Source organism: Suricata suricatta, chromosome 1, assembly GCF_006229205.1.
Source record: "Suricata suricatta isolate VVHF042 chromosome 1, meerkat_22Aug2017_6uvM2_HiC, whole genome shotgun sequence".
NCBI lineage: Eukaryota > Metazoa > Chordata > Mammalia > Carnivora > Herpestidae > Suricata > Suricata suricatta.
Window position 1 is genome coordinate 2,388,030 of NC_043700.1, and position 16,994 is coordinate 2,405,023.

Below are 16,994 nucleotides of genomic sequence, written 5' to 3' on the forward strand. Positions count from 1 at the left end.
GGATTCAAGACTCATAGCGGAGGTGGAGGCAGACGTGGAGGAAGGAGCCAGAGACGAGGGTCAGCAGTGGGGCCTGACGACAGGACTGAATCGCTGTGCTCTCGTGAGCAGACTGGGACAGATGAGGAGACGCTTCGTGTGGATGAAGAAAGAAAGGGGGTTCCTGAGATGGAAGCTGCTCCTGGGGCAGAGGCCGTGATGACCGTTGAAATGACAACAAGGGACCGAGAACATGACGCAACGGAGTTGGGAAGCAGCGGGAGGCTTGTGAGGATGGACTCCGAGGCTGGAGCAAGCCCTACTGTGGGCAAACTGCTATCAAACTGCCCCGCGGGCTGCGGAGAAGTTGTTCATGAAATGAAGAGCCCATCTAGGTGGCAAACTTCAACGATGCCTTAGCTCAGGAAACTGCCACAGCCACCCCAGCCTCCAGCTGAGCCCACCCTGACCCATCAGCGCCCACCGAAACTGAGGCAAGACCCTCCACCAGCCAAAAGGTCATCAGTAGCTGAAAGCGCAGATCATGGTTGGCAATTTTGAGCAATATTTTTAAATTAAGGCATGTCCATGTGACCTCTGAACAATGCAGGTTTGAACTGTGTGGATCCGCATACACAGTCCAGTCCATAAATGTACTTCCTGTTCCTTATGATTTTTCATAGTAACATTTTCTCTCTTTTTTAAAAAATGCTTATCTATTTGGAGAGACAGGGGAAGGGCACAGAGAAACGGAGAGAGAATCCCCAAGCAGCCTCCATGCTCAGTGCTAAGCCTGACATGGGTCTTGATCTCACAGCCATGAGATCATGACATGAGCTAAAATTAAGAGTTGGACACTTGAGGCGCCTGGGTAGCTCAGTCGGTTAGGCATCCAACTTTGGCTGAGGTTGCAGTTCGTGGGTTCGAATCCTGCATTGGGCTCTGTGCTGACAGCTCAGAGCCTGGAGCCTGTCTTCAGATTCTCTGTCTCCCTCTCTCTCTGACCCTCCCCTGCTCATCCTGTCTCTCTCTGTCTCTCAAAAATAAAGAAAAAAAAACATTAAAAAAAAGAGATGCTTAACCAACAAAGCCATCTGGGTGCCCCTTAATAACATTTTATTTTCTCTAGCTTACTTCACTTTAAGAATATAGTATATACCACACATAATAAACAAAATATGTGTGAATTTATATGTTATCAGTAAGGCTTTTGGTTACCAAGAAGCTATTAGAGGTTCAGTTTTTAGGGAGTCAGTAATTGTCTGTAGATTTTCAACAGCATGGAGGAGTCAGTGCCCCTAACAGCCATGTTGTTCAAGGATCAACTGGACAGGATTTATTTTTACATACAATGCGATCGCACACTTATCAGACTACAGTATGGTGTAAATATAACTTTTATGAGCACTGGGAAAACAAAAAATTCATTTGACACACTTTATTGCAGTATTTGCAATATCATGTTGTTTAGAACCAAATCCACAAGATCTCCAAGGTTTTCTGTTTTATGAATTAAACTCTCAAGTCTCAGCGGTAGTTGTGCAACTATATTTACTGACTTTTGAAATATTTATACTGAGGTTATTAGCCATTCCTTACTCGGTTTATAAATCTGTGTGGCAATGTGTCATGTCTAATATTTTTCTAATTGTTTTTCTTTACTATTCTCTGCCTCTTCCACCTTTATCATTCCTTGTATTCTAGATCGAGGTCCTACTATACTACTGTTTTATGTATTATTGTCTAGACATTTTTATTCCTCTTTATTTTCAGTTTTAATTGCTTCAGAACATTCCCTCTCCGAAAAGCTCCTAAGATCTCCTGCATCGTGCCAAAGCCACACTTTGGGGGACACTGGCCCAGACAACTATACACTATGTTCTTTCTACTTCAAATGTAAATCGGCACTGCTCTCCATTATCACAATTAGAGCGGAGATGTGCATTTCGTAGACCACCTGGTTCCTTTTCTTAGCACCAAGCGTCATCCAAGGTAATACAGAAGACCTACCCCAAAGGACAGCTGTCTTGAGGAGAGTGTACTCAATGACCAGACATTTTATAATAACACTTAGGAAGGCACAGAAAATCTCGGAAGCCCTAGCGACTCTCAACACAAAATAACTACACACATCCAAGGATATTTCATAGTCTACTGAAAACCATACTGAACACATTCCACAACAAACTAGGTACTTACACACCCAGTGTGCTAGCAGCTTCCATATTGGTATACAGTAATTTAAAGAAAGCAGGTGTCAAGGGCACCTGGGTGGCTCCATTGGCTGAGCATCTGACACTTGATTTCAGCTCAGGCCATGATCTCACAGTCATGAGATTGAGCCCCACATAGGGCTCTGGGCTGAGCACGGAGCCTACTTAAGATTCTCTCTCTTTCCCTCTGCTCCTCCCCCTGAGTGCATGCTTGCTCTCGCTCTCTGTCTCTCTCTCAAATGAAAAAAAAAAAAAAAAAGAAAGAAAGAAAGAATGCAGGTGTCCTGTCATGGATAAGAGTGGGGAACTCCTTTGCTGGTTGATTTTCTCTGGAATTACCAGTTTAGATTCATTCTCTCTCATTCTCTTTCTCTCTCTCTCCCTCTCTCTCTCTTCTCCTTCTTTCCCAAATTCTCCTGAGCATTTCTTTAAATTATATCAAGTAAAAAGAATAGATTTTTATTATTCAAAATTAACTGGCCTTGGCTTCATTCCTGAAGTATTTCCAGCCCATGGAAAGTGAGGCTTAAACTTTCCGGCTTCTATAGCTTTTGAGTGATTACAAAATTGTTGAGATCCCACCAAGAGGTCAAAAGGACAAAAGGCAGTTAATACATGTTTAAGATTACTTGGAGACCTACAGGAGGATTATAAATCTTTGCTTTAAGCTGCCAAATCAACAATTTCTTATGTTTATTCACGAGATTATTTCAACAAAAAAAATTTCAACTCTATTTTTTAACATTATCATGCAGAAAATGTTAATCTTTAAGCGAAGGAATGAGTTATTGTGCACCCATTCTTCTTGAAATAATTCATTGTACTTATGGTGATCGATCATAGTCACTTCCACTTACTGACACGATTTAAAATTTCTTTTACAGTATGTACTATTTTTGAATATCATTTCTGCGTGTCCGACAATGATGGCATTAAGTGCAATGATACCCTCAGCACTGTATACAATTCTTTCTAAGTCACTCAATGCAATATGTGGCTTTCATTTATTGGCCAGATTAAAAAGCTAATCCCTTTAGGTACTTAAAGAAGAAGTCATAGTGGGAAGTGTAGCCCTGAGACCTCAGGTAGGGCTTGGTATCTCTGCTGGAACATTCAAAGCCAGAAGTGTTATGCTTTGCCTCACCACAGTCTATTTTTCTGGCTTCTCTGACTTAAAGTAGCAGATGACAGATGAACTTACCCAGACATCGAGTTTCGGAGCCACTCCAAAGTCCATTTGCTAAGCATTCTCTGACGTGAGACCCCACCAGCGTGTAGCCCGTGTTGCACGTAAATATAGCTGTGGCCCCGTAAACCGTGAGCGTGCCAATCTTGTTACCATTTGGCGGAAAGGAGAGACTTCCACATGAGATCACTGGGAGCAAAACAGAAAGCAGGTATTATTTCAAGTCTGCAGATTATCCTTTTGCTTCAACATGATGAAGGCTTCCGTCTTCACTTTTATTAGGGACAGGATGTCTGCTTGGGGTTAGACAGGCCAACCATCTAGGTGGCTCAATGTTCCTCCTCTTACGCCCCTGAAATGAAAGTATGAGCATTTAGAGTGGATTCCAAAACCGTGCAGTAGACAGAGTCACAGGAGAAGGCCAGTGAGGTGCATGGGCTGCCTGCCCGCCCCTTCCTGGGCATCAACCCTGAGAGCCACATGGAAGTTTCTGGACACCTGTTGCAAACAGGAATGATCTTGCCTAAGGCCATCAGCCACACCTAGTCACGCACAAGGAAACTGAGGACGCTCGTGTCAACAGAAGGCCTAGTTCTTCCGTTTACCTGCATGACTTGTTGGGATCGCGGGCTCCATTCACCTGCTGACTCTGCGGGACTTGTGGAGTCTTTCTGAACATTAGAGAAGTAAAGAGTCTAGGTCTTCCGTGGTTGAAGCGGGGGCAACTGCATGTCCCCAGTTTGCACTTTGTGCCCAATGATTCTTCACAGCATCCGCTTTCACCCACTAGACCACTCCAGTCTGGGAGATACATTAAATGATCCCTTTCATTATTGATCATTATCACACCACCCGACTCCTTGCACTCCAAACCCAGAAATGTCTGAACATGAACAAGTCCAGAGGATCTCAGAAGAAGAAACCATAACGTCACGAAGGCTGACAGTTCTGCACAGGCTGCGTGTGGTTTTGCACGTGTAGGAGCCAAGGGTTTGAAGAGCTCTTCTAAGAACACTAAGGAGTTACTGCTGCACTGAACTATTGTGCGTAAAGGGTTCAGGGCAAAGGCAGCAAGTAGCTAATAATTACCGAGTCCTTACTAATAGTAAACTGATCAGGGGTGGCAAATGTAGCAAATAAGGACACAGATTCTGGCTCCAGGGCCACTCAGGCTCAATCTCAGCTCTGCGAATTACCCGGAGGCCAGTTTCCTCCAAGACTCTGGGTCCTCATTAGCACGCAGGGCTGTGTGCAGGCTCTGACGGGAGGGTGCGTGCAGGTGACAAAGCAACACCCCACACCAGATCCACGCTCATTTGGGGCTGAACAATGCCAAGTAAACCTGGGAACCGATTCATGAGTTGAATCAGAGTCAACACCTTTACTGATGATTCAAGTGAAGACGAACTTGATGGTGTGCCATGTAGACCAGTGTTTAGAACTGAGCTGATCTTACTCCCAGGATGTCCTAACTGTGGTTCCATTTCATGGACAGACAGACAGACACAGGCAGGTGACGTGTGTTCTGGGGAGGATTTCTCACCAGGAATTCAAACAGTTCAGCCCTAGAGTAGGTAGTGATCAGACATTATCATTGTTGAATTACTAGATTCTGGGGTTACTAAACTCTTAGGGCTGTATCTCATGCATTTAGCGATACTGCCAACATGTTTCCTGGACCAAATGTCAATGAATTCAAGCAGAATTTGATTTTTTTAAACAATGTATTTTGAACTTTTCATTAAGCCTTTCCCAAACACACTATGAACCTCACTTTGGGTTATGATATTTAAAGATCCCTGTGCAGCCACTTACGATACTTAGACCGTGTTTTGAAAGTTCCGCACGGTCAGAAGCATGTTAACCAGCAACGAGGTCCTCTGAGGTCCTAACAGACCTTCGGTGGAGTCCCGCGGAAGGCGGACCCTGCTCTACTGCCACCCCCTCCTTCAGCCCCCATTGAAAATATCTCTGGGATGAGAATACTTGCGGTCTGTCCTCCGCTAAGGTTCGCTGGCCTGTGAAGAACTCATGGAGCAAACTTGTGGCTTCTCAGCAACTGAGTAACAGGGTCCCTGACGGGTGGCTTTCGGGTGGCAGGAAACCCAGCACATTAATGAGGATGGCAGCACTGATTGGGGAAGCTGCCCGAACGGAGAGGGAGGACTCCCCAACACACACGGGCACACACACACATGACCCCCCCACACACACACACTGCACACCCCACATATACAAGCCACAAACACACACACCACATCCCCCGCAGACACACCCCATACCCCATGCACACAGACACACCACACCTACACCCCACACCCCACATATTCATGCCCCCCCACCACAGATACACATACCACCACACACACACACACAACACACACACACACACACACCACTCACATACACCATTTATTCACATACACACTTTGTCAACTGCTGCATAAATGTGAATGTTATCTGCTTTTCACTGCTTTTCATCGGCCTCGCTGGATGACACAGTCACAGGGAAATGGCAGACATCTGCACAGCTCCTGCCATGAAGTGACAGCAGTATCTCCTTCTACTATTGGCTCATATTGGGAACGAGACTGCTGTTATTGATTAGGCCGCACAATGTTCCAAGTCAGACCGATATCCCCACACAGATAGCTCATGGGGAGAAGCATATTCCCACCTCTACAAAGAAGAATGTAGACAAAGCACTGCAGATGTTTGTCGAAAGGCTCTTCTAATGAGCCTCACAGACCCACAACATAGGTAATAAAAGAGGGTTAAAGAACACAAGAGTCACTATTAACTCTGGCCCAGAGAAAAAGAGCCTAAGTTAGAGATAAGAAACAGACTAGAGCCGGACATCAGCTACTGCACATGCCTTTGCTAATTGGTGCCACAAATCCCTTCCCTTACACTGATATCCGTTATGAGGATGAGTAAGAGTGGTTACAACTTAAACTCATAACAAAGGCCCGCACATCTAGGCCCCTATGGCGCTTACACCTTTAACATAAAGAACAAGGTTTACTTACCAGCCAGCGCAAATACATTCTTCCTTTTGTGAGCCAGACAGAACGACACCTAGCCTAGCCAATGCCTGAATCTCAGCGTTATTGATATAAACAGAGGCGTTTGCTATCTGCTTCTCACTGAAAAAACCCTGCTATCTTCGTAGTTGTAAGATTTACTACTGGTATAAATAAATGTCTATGTTATCTGCTTTTCACTGAGAATATCCTGTTATCCTATTATGTGTAAAAATTAACTACCTCACTGAAATTAGAGTAGTCATGCAAAAATGCCTCTGTAAAACCTGTTTCTGCACACTTTTCAAAGCAGCTTATCACTGAGAATTATTTGTAATAAAAATTCCACTTTTTTGATGTCATGTTAACACTTGATCTATAAGTAAAGAGACAAAACCCGACAGAGCAGAGATGCCTGCCTGGTGAGCAGAAGGAAACCAAGGCTGGCGCTCTCTTTCACCAACACAGCCCATCCTTTCAGGGACCCCTGGACCTGCTGGAGCTGGACTTCAGCAGTCAACCATGCAAAGTAGAGCCTTGTTTCCATGTTTTTTCTCCTTCCAAGTTTTTAAAGTGAATTCCTTGTTCCCTTCATTCCAACTGTTAGAAATGTGTTTTTGCACATGGTCTAGAGCACCTTCGCTGACTGTCAGAGCAACTTAGACACAAAGGTTCCCCACTGGGGCAGCCCACCCACCCTGCCCACCCCGCAACGTGCTGTCCACACCGTCCTTGCTCACTGGGGGGTCCCCGCCTGCCACCACTCCCCACCCTGTGACATGCTATCCACACCATCCTTCCTCACTGTGACCAGGGATCATGTGTCTCTTCCTCTGTGGAAGCCTCCCTTCTCTTGTCTTCAGTTCTACAGTTACACTCATATTGAAATCCTTGACTTAGACAAAAATTCGTATTATGACCTGGTGCTTCCGTGCCTGTAAGCCCAGGTTTCCTATCGGAAATACGGATATTGTTAGTGAGTGTGGCAAATCAATAGGTCAAGAGTAGGCACTTCCCTTCCCAATACATTCTACCTGGAAAAGTCTTCCTGAACTTGCAGATGGACATGATACAGATGAGGTGACATGCCTATGAATGGGGCAGGGCTGTTTGTGGTGAAGATAGGGTCAATGGACACATGCTCATTTGTAAGTATGTGAGTCATGCTGTGTAGACCACAGTCTGGGATTCCTTTATTAGGCCCCAAGGAATGAAGCCAAGATGCCTGGTTATAAGTCAGTCAGAAGGCCTTGGTCAGAGTGAGGACATTTGACACGACTCAGCCGCCCCAACGTCATGACTGCCCTGGGTTATTTAATGTCGGCAAACCTTTACTTGTGAGCTCAATGAAGAAAGTTCACCTTTAAGTTGTTCTAAATGATGGTCAGTGTCCACCCGAACATGGAAATGTTCTTTCTGTGGCTTCTTATGACAGATTAAACAGGCTGATGGACTGATACTCCCATGACATTAATCCCGGCACACCCCCGGGTAACGGTCACAAGGGTGTCAAAGACCAACTGCCTACTTCACCATTTGATCCATGGTTAACTCAAGAGAACTCTTTTTTTTTTTAAAGCTTATTTATTTTGAGAGAGAGCGAGAGGCACAGAAAGAGAGGGAGACAGAGAATCCAAACAACCTTCACACTGTCAGCACAGAGCCTGATGAGGGCTCAAACTCACAAACCATGAGATGGTGACCTGGGTTAAAACCAAGAGCCAGATGCTTAACCAACTGAGCCACTCAGGTGCCCAAGAGAACTCTTTAAATTAGCAGTTAGGAAAGAGGAATAGTCCAGAACATAGGCAATGAACTCTGAATATCTATAACAAAATTTCAGTGTAGTGCTGTCTGTGAGCTGTATGTAAAATTTAAAATGCACCTGAGTGGCTCAGTTGGTTAGGAGTCTGACTCTTGATTTCAGCTCAGATCATGCTCTCACAGTTTGTAAGACTGAGCCCTGCACTGGACTCTTCACTGACAGCACAGAGCCTGCCTGGGATTCTCTCTCCTCCGCTCTCTCTCTGCCCCTCCCCCAGTCATGGTTGCAGGCTCTTTCTCTGTCTCAAAATAAACAGTTAAAAAAATAAAATGCAAAGATGGTTTCCTTTTGATTCACAGATTTCTGTGATAAATATTTTTCTTCTTTTGATAAAAATTTTCTTACCTTTTAAGCAGTAAATCAAACAACAAAGAAATGTAATAAGAGAAAAATCAATAGCCTCCCACTTTCATGTAGTCCTTGTGCTCTGGAGGTTTATGGACAGCCCCCGAAAGACGGAACTGCAGTCTTGTGTTCTTGTCTCCTTAGGGATAATCCTTGGTAGTTGGTTCCCCTCAACGATGCTGACTGCAAATCTAACAGTTTCGAGGCGAGACGAAGGTCTCCTGTCCTGCTTAGCCCTGGACACCTGGGTTTGGGCTCAGCCTGGAGAGAGGATAACACAAACCCTTCAAAAAGTGGTGACTAGCCGCTGATGTGACACTTGTTACGGATGTGCCTAAAAGGCAGTCGAGGGTCATCTCTTCATCTGGAGCTAACTGGACACGCAGAATGGGAAACCCTAACACTCCAAGCTGAAGCAAGTGGACACCCAAAACAGTTAAGTGCAGGTGATTCTGTGGACACGGTCATTCTCCGATAGGCCCTGGTCAAACCAACACAAATAAATACAATTACAGCTCGTTAGTTACACCAATGACTGGAAAAATGATGCACCTGAAGATTCTATTGGTCCAGTTCCAACAAAATGTAGTGAGTGACTTGGTATTTCTACGACAACATTATCACAAAGTGGCAAACCAAGCTTACAATGTGCTATTTTAATTAACTTTAATTAAGAAATTAAGTAGCATTTGAACTTCCTGGGCTTATCATGTACTTATTTAATTACAAAGTATTTTACTTACAGAATTTATATTGTTTTCTGTGTGCCTTAGCAAGGTAGGGAAATAGGAGATAAATGTGACTTCAACATTTTTAAAATGTATAATGAGGGGCACCTTGGTGGCTCAGTCAGTTAAGCACTGAACTTTGGCTCAGGTCATGGTCTCACAGTTCATGCGTTCAAGCCCCGTGTTGGGCTCTGTGCTGGCAGCTCAGAGTCTGGAGCCTGCTTTGGATTCTGTGTCTCCCTCCCTCTGCCCCGACCCACTCATGCTCTCTCTCTGTCTCTCGCTCTTTCAAAAACAAACATAAAATTTTTTTCAATGTAAAACAAAATGAAAATTCTTATAGCAAGAATGAACTAATACATGCCTTTATTTATCTTTTTGGTAGAACCCAGAAAATATCCTATATGTTTTAAAGGTCTAAAATTTTTTCACTTTATTCTTTGGTAATAACTAGTCATTATCGTTTATAGAAACACGGTATTGTGGTAATCATATCTATTGTTATTTTAAATAAATAATGTTTTCTCCATTTAAATGAATTAATGGAAATACATTAAAATAATTCTTTATTTGAATTTATGTCAAAAATCTTTAACATAAATTTTAACAGTTTATGTTAAACAATTTGACAGATTTGACAAGCAGTAAGTAGAGTTCAAAGATGGCATTGCAAGATTTCTGGCCCCTGGTGTAAAATCCTCTCCCCCTTGGTGCAGGCAGACTCCATTCATGAGGTTATGAGTGTTTTCTTTGGGTTAATCAGAATGGGATCATCTGGTGGGACTGACCTGGTGAAGGAGCACTTAATGGCCCTGAGTCCTTCCCGGAGGCAGAGACTTGAGTCACAGGAAGACCTAATGGAGGGGCGTGTGTGAGCACACATAACCCCCAGGAGCTCAGGGCCTTTCCCAGTCCACACACAGAAATGATGTGAGGATTCAGCCACAAATTGTGTGGACATGAATTCCACCAACATGCAGTGTGAGGCCCATCTTCCCCAGTCAGGCATCCAGATGAGGACGCAGCCCAGCCACAACTTTGATTTCAGGCTGGTAAGACCCTGAGCAGAGAAGCCAGCTGAAAAGTGGCAACCATCTCCTTCCAGAAATGGTGACATAACAGATCCGTGTTGTTTTACATCACATTTGTGATGACTGGTTCTGTAGCAGCAGAAAATTAAGACAGGTCCTCAACAATGTTAAACGCTTTACAGTGCCCAGGATGAACAATCCAGAGAACCACCAGCGTCAAAGAGGCTGGGCTGTATTTCTCACAGGCATTTACAGAAAGTTTTCTGGAGTCACTTTCAAAATGCTTCAGCCAAAGAGAGAATCGGGGAGGGGAAGGTGAAGACTGCTATGATTTCACATAGCACTGCCATCTGAACACAGCGTTCAGGCATTGTAATATCTCACATGACACATCAATGCTTCTAAAAAGAGAAGAGCATCTTTAATGAGCTGTTGTGTTAGTGCAAAACTTAAAAAAATATGAGTAGAGACAAAAATTAATTAAAAATATCCACCCATACCAAGTCTTTTTGGGGAAAGAAAAACAAGATTTTCAGTTTTGTCACAAAAGTAATAGTAAGCTTGGTGTCAGTCTTTCCTGACCACTGATAATATGAACAACATAATGCATATACCCTTGGGCAAAGATGCTGGTTTCTAACCCTTTCCACTTAAGTTTCCAGGGCTCCTTAGAGAATGGCTAATTCCATGTTTAGGTAAGAAAAACTCAGGATAAGCATAAAATATCCTGTCTCTCTGAGAAAACGGGGACAACTTGTAAGACATCAGAGGGAGAAGGTGAAGAAGCTGGATGAAAGGGACTCACTCTGGCCACATTGGAATGATGAAAACTACAAATATTGATTAGACAAACAAACCACAATCAGAGACTTCACTGGAACCCACTGATTCTGGAAAAGGCCACATGTCCATGAAGACATTTGAAATAGAAAAACACCAGAGTGTTGTGCAATACAGGACAACTTGTACCTAGTAACTGCAGTCAACAAGTGGCTGACAATTTCCAAAATAAATCTGTGTGCCCAGCTGGCTGGAGAGATCTCCAGATAGATGGATTTCTGGTGCCTGTTCCTGGATCAAACTCAGCTTTGGGATCACCAGACTGAAGTATGTTAAAACCAGAAAGACAGACTTTCTAGAATTTCAGAAGAATGGAGGCAAATATACAAGTCATGGATGGTAGAACCCAACTTTGCTTTCTCCCTCCAAAGAAGTGGAAACCTGCTGCTAAGGAGTTTGGGCCAATAATCAGGATGGCCCCCAGATTTTGCAAACATTCTTCTAAGTATGAGTCTCCCTGTGTCATTCTTCCAGAATAGAGATTTGGGACTTTAGTATAAAGTGCTATGGTGCAGCCAATGCCCACCTACACGATCCTCCCCAGGCACACCAGACAACTAGAGAACCCAGCAAAAACTAGACTGGATGGTTGCATCCGCAGAAGCCCTGTGTGAACTCCCTGCTTCCAAGAAGGTAACTTGTGCCTATTTTTAAAACCTTGATTTTGGATTGAAACTGACAATGTTGCCTAGGAAAGTCTACAGGCAAAAGGTAGAGGCTCTGGATCTTTCCCCCTCTCCTCACTGAGCATAATGGCTGAGTCTCTGCATCATAGTGCGGAGCTTTGTGCGGGTGCCTGTGAGGGAGGCCCATGTGGATGGGGGTTCCCTGGTTCAGACCGAGAGGAATGAGGAGGAAGTTCAGTGTGAATGAAGTCAAGCCAGGACACTTGTGAGAGCGACAAGGGGACCGCTCCTAATTACCCTGGAAGGCAGGCATCAGGCAGGGCTGTCTGGGGACTGGGCGGTGCTGCCCACCTGGACTACGAATGAGCGCCTGGCGTTCACTGACCCTTCATGTTCTGCATGAAAAGCTTGATATGTGTTTACTTACTGTTGGTTCTATTAAAAGCTGAATTAGAATGATGCTATCGAAGACAGCAAAGCAATCTTCTGTCCTTTTTCTTATTTTATTCTCTTTATTCTTACTACACTGTGTACTGTGTAAATGTGACACCGGTCTGACTACTTGTTTTTGTGCATGATAATTTCCCGTGAACAACCCACTGAAAAGAATGTATTAAATGTATCTGAGTCAAATAGTGCTCTGAACAATACTAATATTGTTTTATTTTTCTATTTATTCATGTTTGTTATAAAACCCACTCGAAGGCTTAATTGCTTATCTTGTACCTATGAGAATAATCATCTCCCTTTTCAAGACAGTCATTATTTGAGAATACAATATCTTCAGCATAAATGCTGTTTCCCAAGGTCCTAATTAGAGGGTTTGAATAGTCAGTGCATGGAGAAAGAGTTATCTTTTGAAAGATAGGCCTGGATTTGTTTTTGAGCTGATCTGAAATATTTGAGTATTCGAGTATTTTAAAGGGTATAAAACGCAATCATGAATGAAAAAGAGAACACTTAACATTGAATTCAGCCATCATATATTTTAAGTGTGTCCCATAAAAACCCGATTCTTCACTATAAAATGACAAGAAATGCTATTTGATTATATTATTAATCCCGGGGGGCATCACCGACAGTGAGGTTGAAGATGGCTGCCAGTGACGTCACTGAGTCGGAATGGCCATGTGACCTGGGACGGGCCCCAGTCACTCACCTCTACACCGTGGTCTCTCCTCGCCCAGGCTCCACGTTCCGTTGGCTTCGCACTGCACGAGCCTCTGGCCCTCCAGGTAGTAGCCCGGGCTGCAGCTGAGAACCACCTGCGCTCCATACTCATTCAGCGACCCCGACACCAGTCTCCAGGTGACGTGCTCCAAGAGCTGAGCTTCGATGCCAGGACAGGTGACCGCTAGAAAGGAAACAGCCTTATTAACATCACCATGTTTGTCCTCAACAGACCAGGTCATGTTTGCTTTGTTGGTGAGACCCTTCTCTCTGGGCCTGATCTTGCGAAACAGAAGCTGCTGCCTCCTCCTTCAGGTTCTTCTCTCTACTACCCACGTGGTCACAGGGGGTCGATTACACAGAGAAAATGCATTTAACGGCCTCACTGAAGGCGCATTGGCGAGTGTGCGGTCCCGCTGTGATAGACAGGGATAACCCACCCGCACAAAGTTGCACGGTTCATTTGGATGGAAAATCCTCATCAGGTAAATGAGAGCATGCATAGAGAAATCTTACATATCATTTGTCTCAATTTCCTCTGAGAATCTTGGAATAGAATTGAGAAGTTGAAAACTAGCTTGGACACAAATTTTCAGAAAATCAGACATCCCCATTCCCTTCCTCTCTATGAAATGCTCTACGTGCTATATTCTGTATGTTATTGGATTTACAGGCACACAGCATCTGTATGTAGACTGTGTTAATACTGTCAGCACAAATGTTTTATAGATCTCAAAAGAGACAATCCTTTCATGCTCTTAGGCGTAGGCCTAGAATTACAGTAACTACTTCACACAGAGCAGGAGCGACAAATGTAATAACAGTGGTAATAGTAGTTTTGGTGCTGGTGGTGCCATTTTCCTGGGGTGGACCTCAAGGGATTTGCAAATATGCTGGAACTATATGCAAAATTTAATACATGTGAGTATACATATTTTTTGAAACGGAAAATAAACATGAAATGAACTTTACAAAGCTAGAAGTCCACTTCTCCACATACGGGCACCCACAGCTGTAAGCCACCTTCAGAATTGAGCTGACTGATGAATTTACTGAGCCAGGAAGACTGAGCTGCAGGAACCAAAGATTTCTCAGAATGATATTAATAAATAATTTTACTTATTTAAAAGTAAATTAGAAAACAAATTCTATGTGTTTATTAGAGTTGAATCAGACATATCCAAATGTTACAAAAATCTCTTTGAATCTTCTATCAGTAATTTAGCAGTAGTATATGCAAAAAAACTGAAATTAAATGGACTTTTCAGTATTATTACAATAATATCAATGATGTATAAAATGTGAAAAGGATTTGCTCATTTAAGGTCTGTTTTCTTAAGTATTTTTAAATAAAAGAATTATCCAAAGTTTGGATGGATTCAAAATGGACATTCAAAACGGATTACAATCCTAAATGTGAGGCCTAAAGGCATAAAAATCCTAGGAGAAAAACACAGGCAATAATTTCTTGGATATTAGCCATGGAAATATTTTTCTATGTGTGTCTCCTCTGGCAAGGGAAATAAAAGCAAAAGTAATGTACTGGGACCACACGAAACTCATAAAGTTCCACACAGCAAAGGAAACCAACAACAAAGCAAAAAGGTAGTCTGAATGGGAGAAGATATTTACCAATGATATATATGCTAAGGTGTTGATATCCAAAATCTACAAAGAACTTATACCACTCAATCCCAAGGAAACAAATAACCCAATTAAAAATTGGGCAGATGACCTGAATAGTCACTTTTCCAAGGAAGATTACAGATGGCCGACAGAAACATGAAAAGATGCTCAACATCACTAGCCATTGGCAGAATGCCAATCAGAGTCCTGTCAGAATGGCTAAAATAAAACAAAAACCAAAAGCAAACAAAAAACCACAAGAAACAACAGGTGTGGGTGAGGATGTGGAGAAAAAGAAAGCCGCGTGCACTGCTGATGGGAATGCAAACCGGTACGCCCACCCTGGAAAACATTATGGGGATTCCTCAAAAAATTAAAAATAGAATTACCATATGATCCAAGGATTACACTAATGGGCATGTACCCAAAGAAAACAAAAACTTGAATATTTCATGCACCCCTATGTTTACTGCAGCCTGATTTATAAGAGCCAATGATATGGAAGCAACCCAAGTGTCCAGTGACACTGGAAAGGATCAAGATGTGGTGCACACGCCCACACACACACACACGCACACACACACACACACACACAAACTGGAATGTTTGATGGTTTTACTCAACCATAAGAAAGAGTGAAATCTTGCCTTTTGCAACAACATAGATGGACTTAGTAGGATGGTAAGTGAAATAAGTTCATCAGAGAAGAACAAATACCATATGACTTCACTCCTATGTGGAATTTAAGAAACAAAACAAATGAATGAAGGAAAAGAGACAAACAGACCACAAAGTCTAGAGAACACGCCAACGGAGGTGGTGGGGGAAGGGGTGCAGAGGTGAAGGGGTGAAGAGAACACTCTTCCTGATGAGCACTGAGTAATGCATAGAACTGTTGAATCACTATATTGTACGTGTGAGACTAATAGAACATTCACCATATGTTAATTACGACTGAACAAAAGGTAAACTTTATATGGAAATCCGAGCGTTTTATCTGAGTAATACAAGGAACAATTTTCTCTAACTGGAATACTCTTAGAATTCCCGGCAGGATGGCTATTTCCGTGCCTCTAACCCTGTAAATCCATAGCTCAACTTCAATCCCACTGCCTATGTCAACTACAATTCATTTCATTTCACCAAAAACTGTGCTTCTAACATGAATTGGATGGTTTCAATTACCCGAACTAACTTTTACAAACTCTCATTCTGCCAGGAGGGATTCACCGTTGGCGCATACAGTGGAAACGGTTCTTGACTTTGAGCTCATGTCATCTGCAGTTGTGATTTCCAGATTCTGCATGATTACCTCTTTCTTTGTGAAAATGCTCTCTGGTTTGCCTTGGAATGATCTGATTCTGTTTTAATTGTTCCCTTGAATCTCTTTCTCCCTGGGAGACTAACAGCTCTTTTCCTGGAAGCACCAGGTCTTTTCACATTTTTTCTTGACTATAATGTCTGCCCTGAACCAGGCGCTGATGACTTATGTTTATAAATGCAAGTGAATGTGTGTGTGTGTGCACGCACATGTGTGCCCGTGTGTGCGCGTGTGCCCACGTGTGTGCGTGTCTGCGTGTGTGTGCATGCGTGTGTGTGTGACCGTGTGTGCACTTGTGTGTGTGTGCACTTGCGTGTGTGTACGCACCTGTGTGCACACTTTGAAGACTTATGTGCCAAGAAAGTGTTCTGGCAGCAAAGAAACCCTCCAAAGGACTGGAAGGGATGAAAGCACACGGTAGGAGCTGAGTAAAGGGAAAAGCAGACTGGAATAAGCATTGAATGTGCAAGTCCATCATGCCTTTCGTTCTCCAAAGGGAGAGGGGGAAGAGGGGAGGTGTGCCGAAGCTGCTGCAATTAGGCTTCTATTTAATACCTTCAAAGATGCTCCGAGGGAATCTGAGCATGACCGTGCGAGGTCGTGGACTAGGTGATGAAATCCCAAGGAATGTATACCAAGATGGCGCCAGAAAAGTCTCCTCCAGACGATGGAGAAAACAGGTCACTTGGTCAGTTTTACCTAATGTGTGTCTGCATTCATATACAAACAATGCGAAAAACCCAGTGAGCCCTAAGGTGTCGGGGCCACCAAGTTTTCTGTCTGCCTCAGGCAAGGATTATCACTCTCCAGAGAGTGAACCAGCAAACAAGATTTGCATCTAGAGGCTGGAGACTGCCATTTCCTGGTCAAAATAACTTTGGTGTCTGTCATGCTGGGCCAGACGTGAGTGGCCAAGGTGCACAAAAGATCAAAACCGTATTTTGGATTATTCAGTGCTAACTCCCCCCTTCCCAGCATTGCTGAGGCAAATCTGGGCGTTTCTTTTGATATTCATTTGACTCTGTTTACCTGGTAACTGACCTTGGTCAGCTGCTTTGTTTTCCCACCTTGAAACCTATAT

At 43.4% G+C, this 16,994-nt stretch overlaps 1 protein-coding gene across 1 annotated transcript in view; it reads right to left on the reverse strand.

Annotated features, from left to right (window-relative positions):
• Window positions 1-16,994, reverse strand: part of CSMD1 (CUB and Sushi multiple domains 1) — a 1,512,254-nt gene that overhangs the window by 63,848 nt on the left and 1,431,412 nt on the right. The window contains exons 66-67 of the mRNA XM_029933196.1: window positions 12,956-13,150; window positions 3,394-3,567 (exon numbers count right to left, since the gene is read on the reverse strand). Of these exons, the coding sequence (XP_029789056.1) occupies window positions 3,394-3,567; window positions 12,956-13,150 (369 nt within the window). The remainder of the gene's footprint in view (window positions 1-3,393; window positions 3,568-12,955; window positions 13,151-16,994) is intronic.